Source organism: Oryzias latipes, chromosome 21 (genome assembly GCF_053564925.1).
Source record: "Oryzias latipes strain Hd-rR chromosome 21, Olatipes_Hd-rR_3.1".
Classification (NCBI taxonomy): domain Eukaryota; kingdom Metazoa; phylum Chordata; class Actinopteri; order Beloniformes; family Adrianichthyidae; genus Oryzias; species Oryzias latipes.
In genome coordinates, this window is record NC_136257.1 from 31,119,111 (window position 1) to 31,135,260 (window position 16,150).

The 16,150-nt window shown below is 40.4% G+C and overlaps 2 protein-coding genes across 4 annotated transcripts in view; both read left to right on the top strand.

Moving 5' to 3' along the window:
• Positions 1-12,643, top strand: part of kalrna (kalirin RhoGEF kinase a) — a 128,251-nt gene extending 115,608 nt beyond the window's left edge. For all 3 annotated transcript variants that reach the window (XM_023951149.2, XM_078940176.1, XM_078940177.1), the window contains 12 exons: positions 790-943; positions 4,691-4,750; positions 4,840-4,867; positions 5,588-5,750; positions 5,818-5,939; positions 6,019-6,150; positions 6,233-6,394; positions 7,520-7,598; positions 7,681-7,732; positions 7,850-7,998; positions 9,202-9,340; positions 9,415-12,643. In XM_023951149.2, the coding sequence (XP_023806917.1) occupies positions 790-943; positions 4,691-4,750; positions 4,840-4,867; positions 5,588-5,750; positions 5,818-5,939; positions 6,019-6,150; positions 6,233-6,394; positions 7,520-7,598; positions 7,681-7,732; positions 7,850-7,998; positions 9,202-9,340; positions 9,415-9,972 (1,798 nt within the window). In that variant the 3' untranslated portion in view covers positions 9,973-12,643. The remainder of the gene's footprint in view (positions 1-789; positions 944-4,690; positions 4,751-4,839; positions 4,868-5,587; positions 5,751-5,817; positions 5,940-6,018; positions 6,151-6,232; positions 6,395-7,519; positions 7,599-7,680; positions 7,733-7,849; positions 7,999-9,201; positions 9,341-9,414) is intronic.
• Positions 12,644-13,107: 464 nt separating this feature from the next.
• Positions 13,108-16,150, top strand: part of ttll4 (tubulin tyrosine ligase-like family, member 4) — a 70,330-nt gene continuing 67,287 nt past the window's right edge. The window contains exon 1 of the mRNA XM_004082035.5: positions 13,108-13,207. The gene's annotated coding sequence lies outside the window, so the exon portion shown is untranslated. The remainder of the gene's footprint in view (positions 13,208-16,150) is intronic.

Consider the following 16,150-nt stretch of genomic DNA (forward strand, 5'->3'; position numbering starts at 1 on the left):
TGTTGATAGTCTGATGCTTTGAAATGTCTTTTAAATATGTAAAATAAACCTTTTGGACTCGAGCATGAGCTAGTGACGCACCGTGACGTTTTTTTGGTTTTGGCGTTTAGGATGAAGATGGTTTGTAGTTTCTAATATTTGTAAATAAATCATGTGACCACCCTGAAGCTCCGCCTTCTTCTGTGTTCCACCCACAGCTGCACAGAGGCTCCTCCTCCTTCTTCCTGTTTGGTTCTTTTCAGTGTTTTGCCTGTGTTGTAGTGACTTTTGCTTTGTTTTCTTGTTTTCAGTTTGTACTAACACGGACGGTTTGAGCCTCCACTCGTCCTCAAACTGAGGTCTAAGGTGGAAAACTGGAAAAAAGACCCTGAAAACTTTTATTCTGAAAGGCAGACCTTCATTCTGTTTGATGCTGTCCGTTGTTCTTATTGTGTTTTGGTGCAGAACAACTAAATCTGGTCCCAGCTGGTACAGATTTTTCCTCACAAATAGAAAATGTTTGAATAACAAATTGTAACCGTAAAGTTAAATGAAAGATTTCCATCGTTTTATGTTAAAGTTTCACGTTTTTAAATGTCTGCCATGTTTTCAGTGAGGATTCATCTCTACAGAGTTTGAAATCCGTTTGATCTAAACTCAAACTAAAACGTTTTTCTCTTCGGCTCTGAGACTTTTCTGGTTTGAAGTGAAATGTTTTCTTGGCGGTGACCTGACCGCCGTCCTCCGCGTCCGGACCGACGGTTGCCCTCTGATTGGCTGCTTGATGTTTGTCCTTCCTGAACTGCACAGGAAGTCTCTGTCTTGGAACACGCTGCGTGCTCGGAAGCGCGCCGAAGCCCGGGATGCGTCCTCGCTGGCGTTCAGAGGTCAAGAGAATGGGCTCTTTCGTAAGCCCAAAGACGCTGCCGGCACCTCTCCCCCGCTCGCCACGCCAAAGGCCAAAGTGAGTATGCGGGGCCCGACGGCGTACCCCAGTGATGTCATCTGTGTGTGCCGAAACCCCCTCCCACCCGACCCTCTTTGAGTTTTTTTCTAACACCTGCATGTTGGAAGCTCGGTGGTTCTCAACCTGCATGCCGGAACCGTCCAATCAGAAACCTCCAGGAGCCCAGCAGGGAGGAACCTTTGACCTGAGGTGTTTTTTTTCCCCTGAAAGCCTTCCAGGCGCTGCTGCAGAGTAAAACCTGGTTCTGTTCCGCGTCTTCCCCTTTTTCTATCCTCCGTTTGTGCATGAAGACTCACCACATGAAGGTTTGGTTTGCCGTGGATCTGCTGACATTATGTGCGCCTCATGAGCGCCACCATCAGGTGTTCAGCATCTGAAGATGACAATCCAGCAACTTAACGAGACGACAAGATCGAAACGCGTCGTATAGAACAGAGGGGTTCAGCTCAGCCCAGAAGCTGAGGCATGCTGGGTAAAAAACAAGTTTGAGGTTTGGGAAGGGGTGTGTATTGGCAAGAGTTTGGTGATACGATAATATCGCATTATATCGCAAGTGTGACTCGTTCTCATGTGGAGGCCACTTCAAAGCACCACAATCCGTGTTTTTGTACGACACTGGCAGCAACGTGACCCAGAGTTTTGGGTCGGTACCCATCCCAAGGAAAAATGAAGTAGTACACATCATAACGACAAAAACTGGGGGTCTGACTGAACACTTAGCATTTTACACCAGCGGATTCTGGCGAGATCTTTGTGCGTGTAGAGCTGCTCAAAGAGGCTCAGTGGGCGGTGCTGCGAACGAGCGGCCGGAGGTTGAACTGGAAAACCAGAGTCAGACGATGACGGACGCTCATTAATAATTATGTAAATATCGTCCTGACAACAATTTAAATTGATACAGGTATCACCAAGTAAACAATCGCAAATCGATTTTTCTCAACACCCCTAGATTTGGATGTTACTATTTTTAAATTATTTACTTCAATCTCATAATTCTGACTTTCTGGAAAAAAGTCAAAAAAAATTCTTAATATTGTATAAAATTTTTATTTGGGTATTTATTATTTTGTTTTTAAAACATTTTTGTGTGATATGTATTTCAGTATAAATAAGAATCAGTAAAAAGTAAATATCTTTGGACTTGTAACTTTTTTTGCTTCTTTTGTTTTGTTTTAATCTTAGCCAGATAAATTCTGCATTTTTTACCATTATTCTGAGTTCATTATTATATCATAGTTTATCAATATTAGCACATCGAAGGATAAATTCTGTTTTAAATGTTTTGACTGCTGTCAGATCTCGAAAAGTCTGTTTTTTTATCAACGTGAAGAATCAGAATCCCAAGTTTTAATACAACTAGGAAACAGACGAGGATTTGTCTTTTGAATTCTTCTGGTCAAATAAGAATTTGCCTTGAAAAAGCAGCATCCTTCCAGGTTTTTCTTTTTTAATTTAGTACATTTTACTTATTCTACTTTTAAATTTGATTCTAAGTTTTGATTTTAATTCAATCATCTGTTGGTATGTTCATCTTGTGATGATAAGTCAAAGGTGAGGACAGAATCAGACCATGACTAAATGTGAGCGTAAACCAAACATAAAGGGGATTTTTTGGGATGTAAGTCGAAATAAGATGACATGTTTGGAGGTCTGCATCTCCTGCTGGAACATCAGAAATGTTTCCTTCACAATAAAATGTTAAATAGATTTATTTTGAAGACTTTAGCATGTTTTTATGCAGACGATCCCTTTATTTCCTCACAGACTTCAATTACTTTTAGGAAAAACGTCAAGTTTTCTTCTTTGAAGGACAACAGGACTTTGCAAACCTGATCAGTTTGTTTGTTTTCCTATTGTTTTCCCTGAAATCTGTCATTGAGAAGAATGTGAAGATGCGAGACAAAAACGGAACGCCTTGTTTTTGGAATTATTTACTGTATCACGAGCATAGTAGTAGGTTTAAAGGTCATCTGGACTGTGTTTTTAAAGTTGAAGACGTTTCACCTCTTATCCAAAAGGCTTTGTTAATTCTGAAATAGCTGGTAAAAGAGCTGGTATATATGCGCTCACGGGGGAGGAGTCAGACCTGAAACTGGATAGTTTTGTCTACTTGGAATACATGGTTTCGGGTGGTTAGGAGTCCTTTGTCCTCAGCTGGGGTTGGGGCAACAGTAGCTACCCTCCCCAACCTGGTCATTTCTTTCAGCTGTTAATGACCTAAGTGAAACCAGTTTGGTTTGTTTGGGTTTCAGAACACTGCTGTAGATGGATGGAAGAATAAACCTCAGACCACCATTTATCCTTCTTGACAAAGATGGCTTCATTCACTCCTCACTTAAACCATCCTTTCTCTCTGGCCAAAATTCGGACTTCACTGTCCTCGAACGAGTGTTTTGTGGCCTTCAGGTGGAGGTGCACTGCAGACTCAGGTCCACTTGGGTTGGCTCTGCGATGTTGGTAAAGCCGCTTGTGTAGAGGTTGTTTGGTTTCTCCTATATACTGTTCATTGCAGTTCTCTTTGCTGTGGATAGAGTATACAAAATTATTCTGTTTTTAACTAGGAATGTTTTCCCTTGAATTAACCAGTTTTTGTCTGAGAGTATTAACTGGTTTGAGATGAACTGGATGTTATGTTGTCTGAAAATCCTTTTTAGTTTTTCAGACAGGCCTGAGATATAAGGAATGGAAATACTGTTCCCTTTCGGCTCTTGTTCCTTCTTGTCTTGATGGTGAAAGCCCAGTTGGGATATCCACAGGTTCGGAGGGCTTGACGGATACGTTGCTCGTCTTTCTTCTCTCCGTCAGAGCTCATGGGCACCTCCTGGGCTCTGTGTTGTAATGTCCTGATAACGCCTAGTTTGTGCTGTAAAGGGTGGTTTAAATCAAATAACAGGTACTGATCAGTGTAAGTAGGCTTCCTGTACACTTCAACCTGGAGCTGTCTGTCATCTCCAATGATCACTGCACAGTCTAGAAAGGCTAGACTGTTCTCCTCTGCGTCTTCCACGGTGAACGTGATGTTCTTGTCGACCGCATTGATATGATCTAACGCCTCCACTTCATGGATTTTGATCTTGACCCAAGTGTCGTCCACGTATCTGAACCAGTGACTTGGAGTGGTACCTAGGAACGAGTACAGGGCTCTTCTCTCGACTTCTTCCATGTCCTGCAGTCCTGCAGTAATCTCTTCCTCACTGCAATCACTGCCTCAGTGGTGGGAATGCAGGTGAAGAGGGAAGTTCGATTATAAGACACGATAGTCTTGTCAGAATCCAGCTGAAGATGTTTGAGTTTGTTCGTAAAATCTTGTGAATTCCTGACATGATGCTCTGTGTTGCCATCCAGAGGGGCCAGGATAGTAGCCAGGTGTTTAGCCATGTTGTAAGTGATGGAGTCGGTGCTGCTGACAATGGGTCTAGGTGGTATTCATTCCTTGTGGATTTTTGGGAGGCCATAGATGCAGCTATTACAGAATTGACAAAGCCTTTTGGATACGAGGTGAAACGTCTTCAACTTTAAAAACTAAGTCCAGATGACAACCTTTAAACCTACTACCTGGATGAATGACAGTCTTCATAGACTGTATCACAAGCTTTCAGGCGAGTCTGAGTGTAAGGCGCCAAAGTCTCACTGGTTTTACTCTTTATCTTTTATTTTGTTGTTTTTGTTCTTCCTCTGGTTTCTTCGTTTTTCGTTCCTTCTGTCTGTCATCTACCACACAACCCTTCTGCTGCTCTCCGTCAGGACGTCCACACCTCAGACGAGTCCGATTGTGAAGACGTCGCTCCAGAAACCGGCATGGAGGTACGAGCTCCTAAATCCGAGTCGATTCGATCTTCCCGATCCAACAAAAGCAGCCAATTTTCATCCAACTGTTATTTGTCTTTTTCCAGCTTCTAAATCCAAACTTTATCCAGGAAGGTAAGATGAAACCACATTCACACTGCTCTGGTCTGAATGGCTTCACAGAGAGGAGGCAAAGTCCCACTTGGAATTCAAAACCTGCATCTATAAGCGTCTTGAATCCATGGGAACCTTTAGGATTTTTTCATGTTTTGGGTTGGAGAATCTGTGTAGCAATTTTTGAGTCTCTACATCCAAATAAATGTCCCTTTTTCCTTAGCAACCAATGTTAGTTACCCCATAACCATAACAAAACGAAATATTCTTTACGTTAATCTTCAGACTTTCTGTATCTTATAACTGAGTCACTTTTTGAGGCTCTGCTCTGCACTTTGAATAATAATAATAATAATAATAATGATAATAATAGGTACAGCCTAACCACGCTCGGGCTATCTTAAAGCTTTAATATATGAAATGGTAATTGCCCCATTACCATTGTTTATCCCCGTCCTGGAATTGAACTCTGGATTCTTGCATGGTAGCCTAGACAGTGTACTGAACCTTTTTTCTTCAATGATTTGTGATTTTCACTAGTGTCCATGGATTACATGAAATCCTCTTCACTTTTATCCACCTTTGTCCTGGTAGGGATAACACGTCAATGTAAGGGTGGGGTCATTTTGACCCCACAAGATAGCACAAGGGTTATGGGATGGCCTCAACGTCTGAAGGCAATCCTGATGTAAAGGTGAGAAGAAGTGTGGTTACCAGGGCAGGGGTATGTTTCCTGTGCAGTGGCGCCGGAGTTCATGGTCCCTCTGTCTGATGTGGCATGCGCTTTGGGGGAGACGGTGGTCCTCTGCTGTAAAGTCTGCGGGCGACCAAAACCCTCGGTCACCCTGAAGGGTCCAGACCAAACCCTGGTGACCAGCAACAGCCGCTTCACCATCGACATCAGGTATGGTGACCGCCGACGGGTGCGTCTCTTTTGTCGTCCCCCCGTATGACGCCCCTCTGCCCTGCAGGGACACGGGGGACATCTTGCTGAAAATCTGTAACCTGATGCCTCAGGACACGGGCATTTACACCTGCGTGGCCATGAATGAGCATGGCTCCTCCTCCTCCTCTGCCTCCATCAAAGTTCAAGGTGGAGACCTGCCGTCCTTCACCGCGTCAGCCTTGTGTTCATGGTTAACTTGTAGAGCTGCTCCTCTCTTTGGCTGCAGGTATCCCAGCAGCCCCGGGGAGGCCCGTGGCTCAGGAGGTGACCAACACGGCGGTGATGGTGCACTGGCCACCGCCAGCGTCATCCGCCCACAACACCATCAGCAGCTACACGGTGGAGTACAGACAGGAAGGTGTGCAGGGCGTCCTTTCACAAGAAAGCCTTTCTCCTTTAGACACACTAAACTTTTGGTTCTTTCTCTGCACCGCCCCCAGACTCATTGCTATGGCAACAGGCGGTCAGCAGCAGGGAAGAGTGTGTTCAGATCGACGCTCTGATTCCAGGGGGACACTATCAGTTCAGGGTGCGGGCCTCCAACATGTGGGGGATCAGCCCGCCGTCTGAACCCTCAAACATGATCACCCTGTACAGCAGCAGTGAGCAACACATCTGCACATGTGCAGACACACATCACCACGACACACAACAACAACAACAACAACAACCGCTTCATGTCAGGAAGCGTACGCAACTGAAGCTCAGAAGAAGCAGCAACCTGTTGGGAGAGGCTTTTGATCAGATTTTAGGTTTCTTTGGGTCTGAAATGAGCTTTTACTGATTGACTTTTCCAAAAACCCCAGATTAGCTGAAGAAAGTAGAAACATGTTTCTACAATAACTCAAATCTTAAATTAAATCTGGAATACAATAAACTAAATAATTTAACGATGCTAAGACGATTAATGATGCTAAAAAAACAAAAATGCTATAAATAAAATTACAGCTACAGAGAGCAGCACAACATCACTGGAAAAATGACTAATAAGAAAAAACGCTGCCAAAGGTAAAATGTTAAATTGATCAGAGGAAATGAGAAGCTGAAAATGAAGCAATTAGCATAATGCTAAAACGGCTAGATGTGTAAGAGACCATTTCATTCATAGAAAACTGCTTAAAAGAAGCAAGACTTTCAGCAAAATTCTACAAAAAATAAAACGAAAAACAACTTGTAAATTGTTTTTTAGAGAAAGAAATTCAGTGTTAGCAGAAATAAGTTCTCAATGCTAAATGCTAAATCAACGCTAATAATCATTTAGCCACCGAAGCCAAACCCAATTTTAGAAATGTAGATGTAATGTAAGTTTTAATTTTTCAACTAATTTTCTAAAGTACTGAATTATACCCTTAAAAAAATTAAATCAGCTACATTTAAAAGGTGAAACTTAAACACTAAATAATGCCGGATAGCTACATTTGCTAAAGTTTTAAGATAACCAATATAGGCAATATTTAAAAAATGCTAAAATAAAAATTGGTTGCAAATGTTGAAAAAGAAATACATAAATAATAATAATAAAATGCTTTTTGTGGAACTGATTGAGTTTAAAAAAAAGTAAATAATGATTTTAGATTTAAAAAAAAGCTTCAAAAAGTTTTTCTGTAAAAAGGATAAAATTATACCAACCTGAGAAAACAACTAAGTAAACATATGGATCACACATTTAAATGTAAATGTATATAAGACATATTTCTGTAAGGAAATTGCTTTTTTGTTTCATTCAGGCTCTGGATATGATGGAACAGGGATCCAGTGGAAGGAGAACTTTGATTCCAGCTTTACAGAGATCAGTGAAATTGGAAGGTACAACCGTTAACCGTGTCCTGTTTCTACCAACCTGATCTGGTTTGGGATTCTTAGTTACGCGTCTCTGTTCTGTCTTCAGGGGACGGTTCTCCGTTGTTAGGAAATGTCTCAGCAAGTCCAGTAAGAAGGAGGTGAGGCAGCTTTTGTTGGGATATTCCTCATTCATAGTGAACTGTGGTGTTCCTCAGGGATCTAGGCTGGAACCACCTGTGTTTTTATATTGATGGAAATGTTTTTGTTCTGCCCAGGTTGCTGTGAAATGTGTGAGTAAGAAGCTGCTGAAGAAGGAGCAGGTTGCTCATGAGGCAGACCTCCTTCGACGTGTGCAGAACCATCAGGTGGCGGCTCTGCTGGACACCTACGAGTCTCCTTCTTCTTTGATGCTAATCCTGGAGCTGTGAGTGTCGTTGGAGCGCGTTTAGGGGTTTACTTACACAAGACCTAGTTCCCTCGAGTCACATCACAACACAACTGCGGTTGATGACTCTATTATAATTCATGTTAATGTTAGAGACCTATAAGCACATGTTAGGCCTCTTTTTGCTGGGTGTCTATCAATAGAATGAGGAATTTGGGACCTTTTTTGGCACATAACTACAAATTTGAATAAAAACTTTGTCTAAGCTGCGTAAAGAGGCCAGATTTGTAAATGTGAATATTTTTCTTTATAGCCTGGCATTTTTTTAAAGTATTATCAAATAAACGTGGTGTAAACTGTTTTTGGAAATAGAGTAATACAAAAATTTTTACTTTTTTTATATTTAACATATCTTTAGTTTTGCCAAATTTACTCAGACTTTTGTTTTTAAAAGCCGTGTTAAATAAAAAAAGCTTTCAGAGGGGAAAAAATTAACTTTAAGAAGCTTAAACGGCTGAAGTTCACTTTGAAACTCCATCCGTCTTTTCATCCATCCGTCCGTCCATCCATCCATCCATCCATCCATCCATCCATCCATCCATCCATCCATTCTTTCATCCATCCGTCCATTGATTCTTTCGTCCATGCATTCATTCATTCATTCATTCATTCATTCATTCATCCATCCATCCATCCATCCATCCATCCATCCGTCCATCCATTTCCTTAACCCGCTGTATCCCTTTTGGGGTCACGGGCCTGGCTGCTGCTGGGCGAAGGCGGGGTACACCCTGGTCAGGTCACCAGCCTGTTGTAGGGCCATACATCTACACCAACACACACTTAGGTTTTTAAATTAAAACAATGAAAACTAAAATAGTAAAGACATGCAAAACGTGAAGGGTCATAATTGTTTCAATGGGATCTATAAAACTGAACCTTAAATCCTCAAAGTCTGTAATGATTTGCAGGCCAGACTTTGGACATGTTTGATCTAAGGCTAAATACTGCATGAAAAATTTGGGGATATTTGATCCAGTCCTTCTCATAAAGTGGGTTAAGTAGGTTCACGGAACTGGTTATCGATGTCCTAGCATGCACCAGTGATACTCAAACCAGCCTTAGAGTGTCTAACAGACTGCAGCTCAAATGCTTTGTGGAAGTAGACGCTTAAGTCAACAGAAATTTGGATTCAGACAGTCTGACAGTTTGATTTCTTAATTGAATTCCTGCTGGTGTCAGATTGGAGGACGGACGTTTGTTGGATTACCTGGCCTCCCATGACGAGCTGATGGAGGAGAAGGTGGCGTTCTTCATCAGGGAAACGTTGGAGGCTTTGCAGCACCTTCACACTTGCAGGGTAGCACACCTGGATCTCAAGGTAAGCTTCTCTGCAGTAAAACCTCTGTTCTTGATCACCCATGAGGGCTGAAAGCTTCTATTTGCCTCCTGTAGCCTGAGAACATCATGGTGGACCTCCATGGTCCATCTCCATCCATCAAGCTTGTTGACCTCGGCGATGCTGTTCACCTGTCCGCCCATCGCAAATACATCCACCTCTTGCTTGGAAACCCAGAGTTTGCTGCGCCTGAGCTCATTCAAGGCTCTCCGGTCTCCCTGGCGACGGACATGTGGAGTGTGGCCGTGCTAGCCTACGTGATGTTGAGCGGCGTTTCTCCGTTTTTGGATGAGTCGCCGGAGGAAACGTGCATCAACATTTGCCGCCTGGACTTCTGCTTCCCAGACGAATACTTCAGTGGCGTGAGCCAGGCCGCCAGGGATTTTGTGTCGTCAGGCCTGCAGCAGGATCCTCGGAAGAGGCTGAGCGCCACTTCCTGTCTGCAGCACCCATGGGTGGGGCGTGGCGGCACTCAGGGCGGCCAGTATTCTAAAACTCCATTGGACACATCCCGCCTGGCCACGTTTATCGATCGAAGGAGACAGCTGCACGACGTCCGGCCCGTCACCAACATCAAAGGGCTGGTGAGCAGCCGAGTGGGGGGAACACTGTGAGGAAGAGGAGGTCACGATGAAGAAAGCTGAATGTCTTTAGTATTTATTCATGAAGGAATGAGGAAAAAGGCTGTTCATGGTGACTGAAGACCTCAAACCCTCTTAGGTAGCTGGTAATCATGGCTGTAAACTTTTTATTTTTTCCAAGACTTTTCTTTTATCAGCTGGTTTCCATGGCAATGGCCCCTGTTAGCCCAAAGAAACTGCCTAGCCATGAAACGGTTGTAGAAATGTACAGAAACACAAATTCCTATTGTCTTAATCTGTAAACCTGTTTGTGTTTGGATGAAATTCCACAGCTCTCGTCATAGCAGCCGGTGTTATCAGGCGTGTGCCTTGTTAGACATCTGCTCTGCAGGTTTGTGCCGCCATGCAGACACAATTCAAGATCGAATCTCACAGTTGCTGATGTTTTATGTGGAATTTCTGAGTTTTTTCTGGGCGGGGAGGGAGTTCGCAGTAAAAGGTTGAAATATTTTAACATCTCTCTAAATAAAAGTTCTAAAATTTTCTTTTGATAGAGGCAAATGAACAAGTGAATTTCCATTTTCCATTTGTAAAGTACAAACATGGGGTCATGTTGGGGTGAACATAGAGAATCAGGATCATTTACAATGAGCTGATACATTGGCAAAATAGTAAAAAAAAGTTTCATGAAATAGAATAGACAGCATAAATGACATTGTGTCGTGGATGGGGACTCTGCCTCCACTCGTTGGTTTCCATGGCACCTTTGCAAAGTTCAGATCCATTGACTTTGTAATATTTTACTTTGCATGAAGTTGCAGACGGTGCATAAAAAATTTTAAAAATCCCCATAACAGACAAAATCCCCAAGCATCACATCCCATTTTTGCTCTTTGGCTCACGTTCTAGTCTGTCTGCATTTACACTGTCACTGAACCGTTTCAGGGATCACTTATATGTGAGTTTGAACCCTTCGTCTTTGGTAGACTGGAGTTCATTTGGTCCACAGCAGAGTTCAGATGAGCTGTCACACCTGCCAAACAAAGCTGATACCCTTTAACAGACCTGTTGGCGGAACACAGTTTTGAACTACTGTAACTCTGACGCTTTACGCGATCCATGTAGTTCTAGTAGGAAAACTCTAAACTACTGTAACTTTTCTCCTGTCAAGTGTAAACTTTACTACTGTTACTTGACATTAGTAAAGTTTACACTTGACAATAGTAACGAAACTGTAAACTACTGTGACTTTACTGTAAATTTGACACTTCACTGCTATAAAGTTCAAACTTTACTACTGTAAATGTAACTAGTTACTACTGTAAAGTAGTGAATAGTGTACAGTGCCCCTTTAGTTTCACTTTCACTACTGTAATGTGTAAACGATACTACTTTAAAGTTTACCAGTACACTCGTTTACTTTACACTAGAATTTAGAATCCTGTACTGTAAATTTTACACTTTACTGTAGTAACTAGTAAACCTTACTAACTTTTCCTGATCTGAGTAGGATGTAGAGAAATCATTTCATCTGAGCCAAAATTGGGCCTGGAGACACACCTATCCAGGTTACGAGTCAACAGCCTCACAGCTTCTTTTTTTAAATAAATAGGTCAACGGTTAATGTCTTTCTACTCAGGTTTTGTGAGTTTGATATTGCACAGATGTTAGCAGCTGACAGAGTTTAGGGATTGACTTCTGCCTGATGCCAACTGAACTACAGCCAACTACTAAAAAATCAATAAAAACCGGAGTTTTCATGTCAAAGAACAGTTTTCTTGCTCAATAGAGTAATTCAGTAGAGTAAAACATGTTTGTAATGAGTCTGCCATCGGTCAGTCGGTCGTCTGTTTCCAGAACAAACGTCTGCTACTGCTGGCATATAAGTTAGAAGTGATTCTTTTTCTGTCTGAAGGTCATCTCCATTATTCTGCTTCTGGAAGAATCAAGTTAATGTCCTGCTGTGATGCATCTGTCGCCTTTCGTATCTTTTGGTGCTGTTTGACGCCTTTGAAAGCTTTTCCACGCACTTGTGAAAGATTCTTCTCTCTTAACGATGGCTCTAAGGATTGTGCTTGAATTCATTCAAACGTGATGCACATTTAACCGCCAGGTCTTTGTTTGAGCACGGCTACATAACATGACTGTAGAAACCTATATGCAGGTCTGTGAACTGCAGCTCAGTGGATGTATTTTAGGATAGAAAAGTGTGTTTTAATGATTAATGTAAACAACGTGGAATGTTGCCGGTTTATCCGTTGGCCTCCTCAAGCCTTTCAGACGTTTGGCTCTGTAGACAAGCACCTTTGAAAGAACCTGAGTCCTTCCATGAACTGATGACTGATGAGGAGGGGTTCATGCTTTGTCCTGCTGTCCCACCGGCTTAATCCCCATCTCCAGTTAACATAGAGTATGACCATGTATTTTCTATATTATCCAGAGCTGAGTTGCTGGTTCAACACCTTGTCTTTCTGTCACTAATCAGATGACAGATTTACACATGGATTTGGCTGAGAATCTGCTGTGAGCAAGCCAAACTTTTTTTCCTCATAACCGGTCCCCCAGCATGACTCTGAACACTGTGTAAACCTTCGTCATGGATCTCAGGTCTTAAACTAGAATTTGATGGATTCAAAAACATATTGCTGGCGGTGCTGAGCCTCTTGAATGCTTTCAAAATAAAAATTCCTTTGTTTTTTCTGTCTTTTTTTGTGTCGCTTTATGTGCAAAGACATTCAAACCTGAATTTACCCACCAAGTCAGATAAATGTAAATGTGTACCACAAATACCTAATATTACTGGAAATTCTGATAAATAAAATCTCAAAGTAACATTTTAAATCTAAATTCAAAACTAAATTAAAATACAAACACAGGTATTTGACCTAAATTTTGTATTTAATTACAAATTAAATGATAAATTTCAAATGTAAATGTAAATCATACTCTTTAATCTTTTAAAAAATGAAATCTAAACATTAAGTTTAAATATATATTTAAAACAATCTAAGAACTAAATACTGATATAAAAGTTTAAAAAAAACACACACACACACACACACACATATATATATATATATATATGTGTGTGTGTGTGTGTGGGGGGGGGGGGTATAGTCACTTGTTTCATGGCTTTAGCCACGCCCACATGTTTGGTTTGTGAAACGCGGGAGTTTCCAAAAATGGCGTCCTTCTTCATGAGGCTAACAGTTTGACCGTCGACTTGGCAGGTGCCCTGCTGCATTCCAGAGCTTACTTTCCTGTTAAGGTGAGTAAATAAAGTTGATTTTATGCTACGTTTGTTTTTGTTTTTCCACGAGGATAAAGAGCTAGCTAACAATTAAGAGGTTAATCTACAGAAACTTGCGGCTGCAACGAAGAAAACTAGAGAAAAATGTTTCCTCTGATATTCATAAAACTGTTTTGATCATTTTTTCTTTAAAAATCTTTCTTTGGTTGTCAGCATTTCCTGGTTATCTCATGTTCTAATGAAGCTTTTTAGATTTAAAATATACATTTGGATGTAACACTTAGATTTACACTTACATGTCTTTTAAAATAAGTTTTATTCTCAATAGATGTCTACTATTTATGTTTACTGTAACGTTAAGATTTTATGTTTATCTGAAAATATAAATTTAGTGTACACTTGTATTTATTTCTGTTGATGTGCTCTTAGATTGACATTTAGATTTACTTTTATTCTGTTTGTGCTTTGAAATGATGTACACAAAAAAAGTATTTCATTTAATACATTTTGACACAAAATGAATAAAAACGTAAGAAAAATGGGCAAACCAAGAGAAAGACAAAAAGATTTCATTGTGAATATTTTCTTTAGCTTATAGGCATTTTGGGAAAACTGTTTAATCCGTGAAATAAGCCAAATAAATTGTGGTATTTAATGGTTCAAAAAGAAAAACCGATCGGTGGGTTTTTTGAATCGACATTTCAAAAGTATGGATTAGTTTAAGACAATCAAACATTTTTTAAATATGTTATTTATTGTAAGTATTCTTTCACATTAGCTTTCTTTTGTCAGGTTTATGTGTTAGAAGGGACGACAGGCCCCTCGTCTTCCTCAGATTCAGTTGTTCCCCTGCTCTTCATCCAAGTCTGTCTGGCAGGATCTGAGGAGGAAGATGAAGATCAGTTCAAAGTTGTCTGTGAATGAATTGGAGGTCAAATATGGTTTTATCAGCCTTTCCTCACATCACAGGTTGTTTGTTTGAACTTTAAACTCTAGATGGCAGTGTAGTCACATGTAACACAGGAGTTAGTTGTTCAAATTCAACTTGTTTCTACTTTAACTATTTGATTTCAAAGGAACTGATTTATGAGTGGGTTCCTTCATCCTCATCCGTTTCTACCGATGAGATCCTTTTATTGAAGATCCTGTCATTCAATTCACAACATGTCGATGAGTTCAAATGAAAGCTCGGCCTTATTTTAAATAATGTTATTAAAATACTGTTTTAGATCAACTGTAGCTGCTGACCACTTCAGGTTCCAAAGATTTCTGTCAGAAGCAGAAGTTTTGAAAATTTCCCAAATTTCTAAAAAGACTTTGAGGAACGCAACTTTTATAAAGTGAGGATAAAAATGAAGACATGTTAAATCATCAGACTTTGGATGGAGCCGCCATCAATGTGTGAATGTGTGAGTGAATGTGTGTGTGACTGTAAAGCGCTTTGTCCTTGTAGGAAGAAAGGCGCTATATAAGTATACGCCATTTACCACTTTAGGAATAGAAAAGAGCTTAACTATAAAAAGATAAAACTTAAAACTAAATATGGAACATTTGTTTAAACTCACTGAAAAACACTGAAATAATTAAAATACTTAAAATTAAATACATACATTAGACATTAATAAAACATTTATTTAAATTGATATTAACTTAGAATAAGTGAAGAGATGGTGAAGATTTGGTTATAAACAGAGCAATTATTATATTTCTGTCAATTTTGCTAAACTTAATGTTTAAAATCCTAAAATTTACACTAGGAATAATCAATAATATTAAAAAAAACATTGTCAATGCCTCATGTTAAGTATAAAAGCTGTAAAATGATAAGAGCTGCTTTAATGGAATCACAATGTTAGTATGTTAGCTAAAAGCAATAATTGATTAATAGTGTATTTGTCTTACAAAAAGCTGCAATTGAACGTTTCTTTCAAAAATTACATTTACTTCTAAATACTAACATTGTTTGTGCTGATTTAGGCTCATATTCTCCATCTAAATTCTACAGTTTGACTATAAAATATTTTGCAGTCAAAGATTCTGACTTTGTTTATGTAAAGGAAGTCATGAGGAAGTCATGTTGTTGGGTTATTATATTTATTTGTATAATGAAGCACAAAATAAGGATTTCTTTCCTACAAACATGAGAATTCTGTCCCTCACAGACCTGCCACTTCTTCTCCTCTCTTCCACTTATTAATGTCACCTGTTTGGACTGGTTATGTGTATAAAGACACTGTCCACACCCCTAAACAGTCAGACTGAAACCTCTCCACCACAACCAAAGAGCCAATCTACAATCAGCAAGCAGCTTGGAGAGAAGAGATCGACTGTTGGAGCAATAATTAGAAAATGGAAGAAAAATAAGATCACTGATCTCCCTCCACCTGGAGCTTCGTGGAAGATCTCAACTGATGGAACAAATGATCTTCAGGATGATGAGGAAACAGCCCAGAGCTACACAAAGGAACTGGTCAATGACCACGGGAACACGTGACATCGTCATGGATTCAAACCTTGCAGAACTTCAAATGTCCCCTTGCTTACACCAGCACATGTCCAGGCCCGTCTGAAGTTCTCCAGAGACCATCTGGATGATCCAGAGGAGGATTGGGAGATGGACCCAGGTCAGAGTCTTTGGCATAAATACAACTTGCCAAGGCTGGAGGAGGAAGAATGCTGAAAAAACATCATTCCCATTGTGAAGCATGGGGGAGGAAACATCATGGTTTGGCCTACTTTTTCTGCAAAGGGGACTGGACTATGGATTCATGTGAAGAAAATGATGAGGGGGGGGTATCTATAGGCAGATTTTGGCAGAAACCTCATTCCATCAGTGAGAGAACTGATGAAGACGAAAAATCGAATGAATCAATTAATTCGAATTTTTTGTTAAAATCGAATAAAAAAAAAAATCTGAGATTTGATTTTTGGGCCATATCGCCTAGCTTCAACATCCCCTAG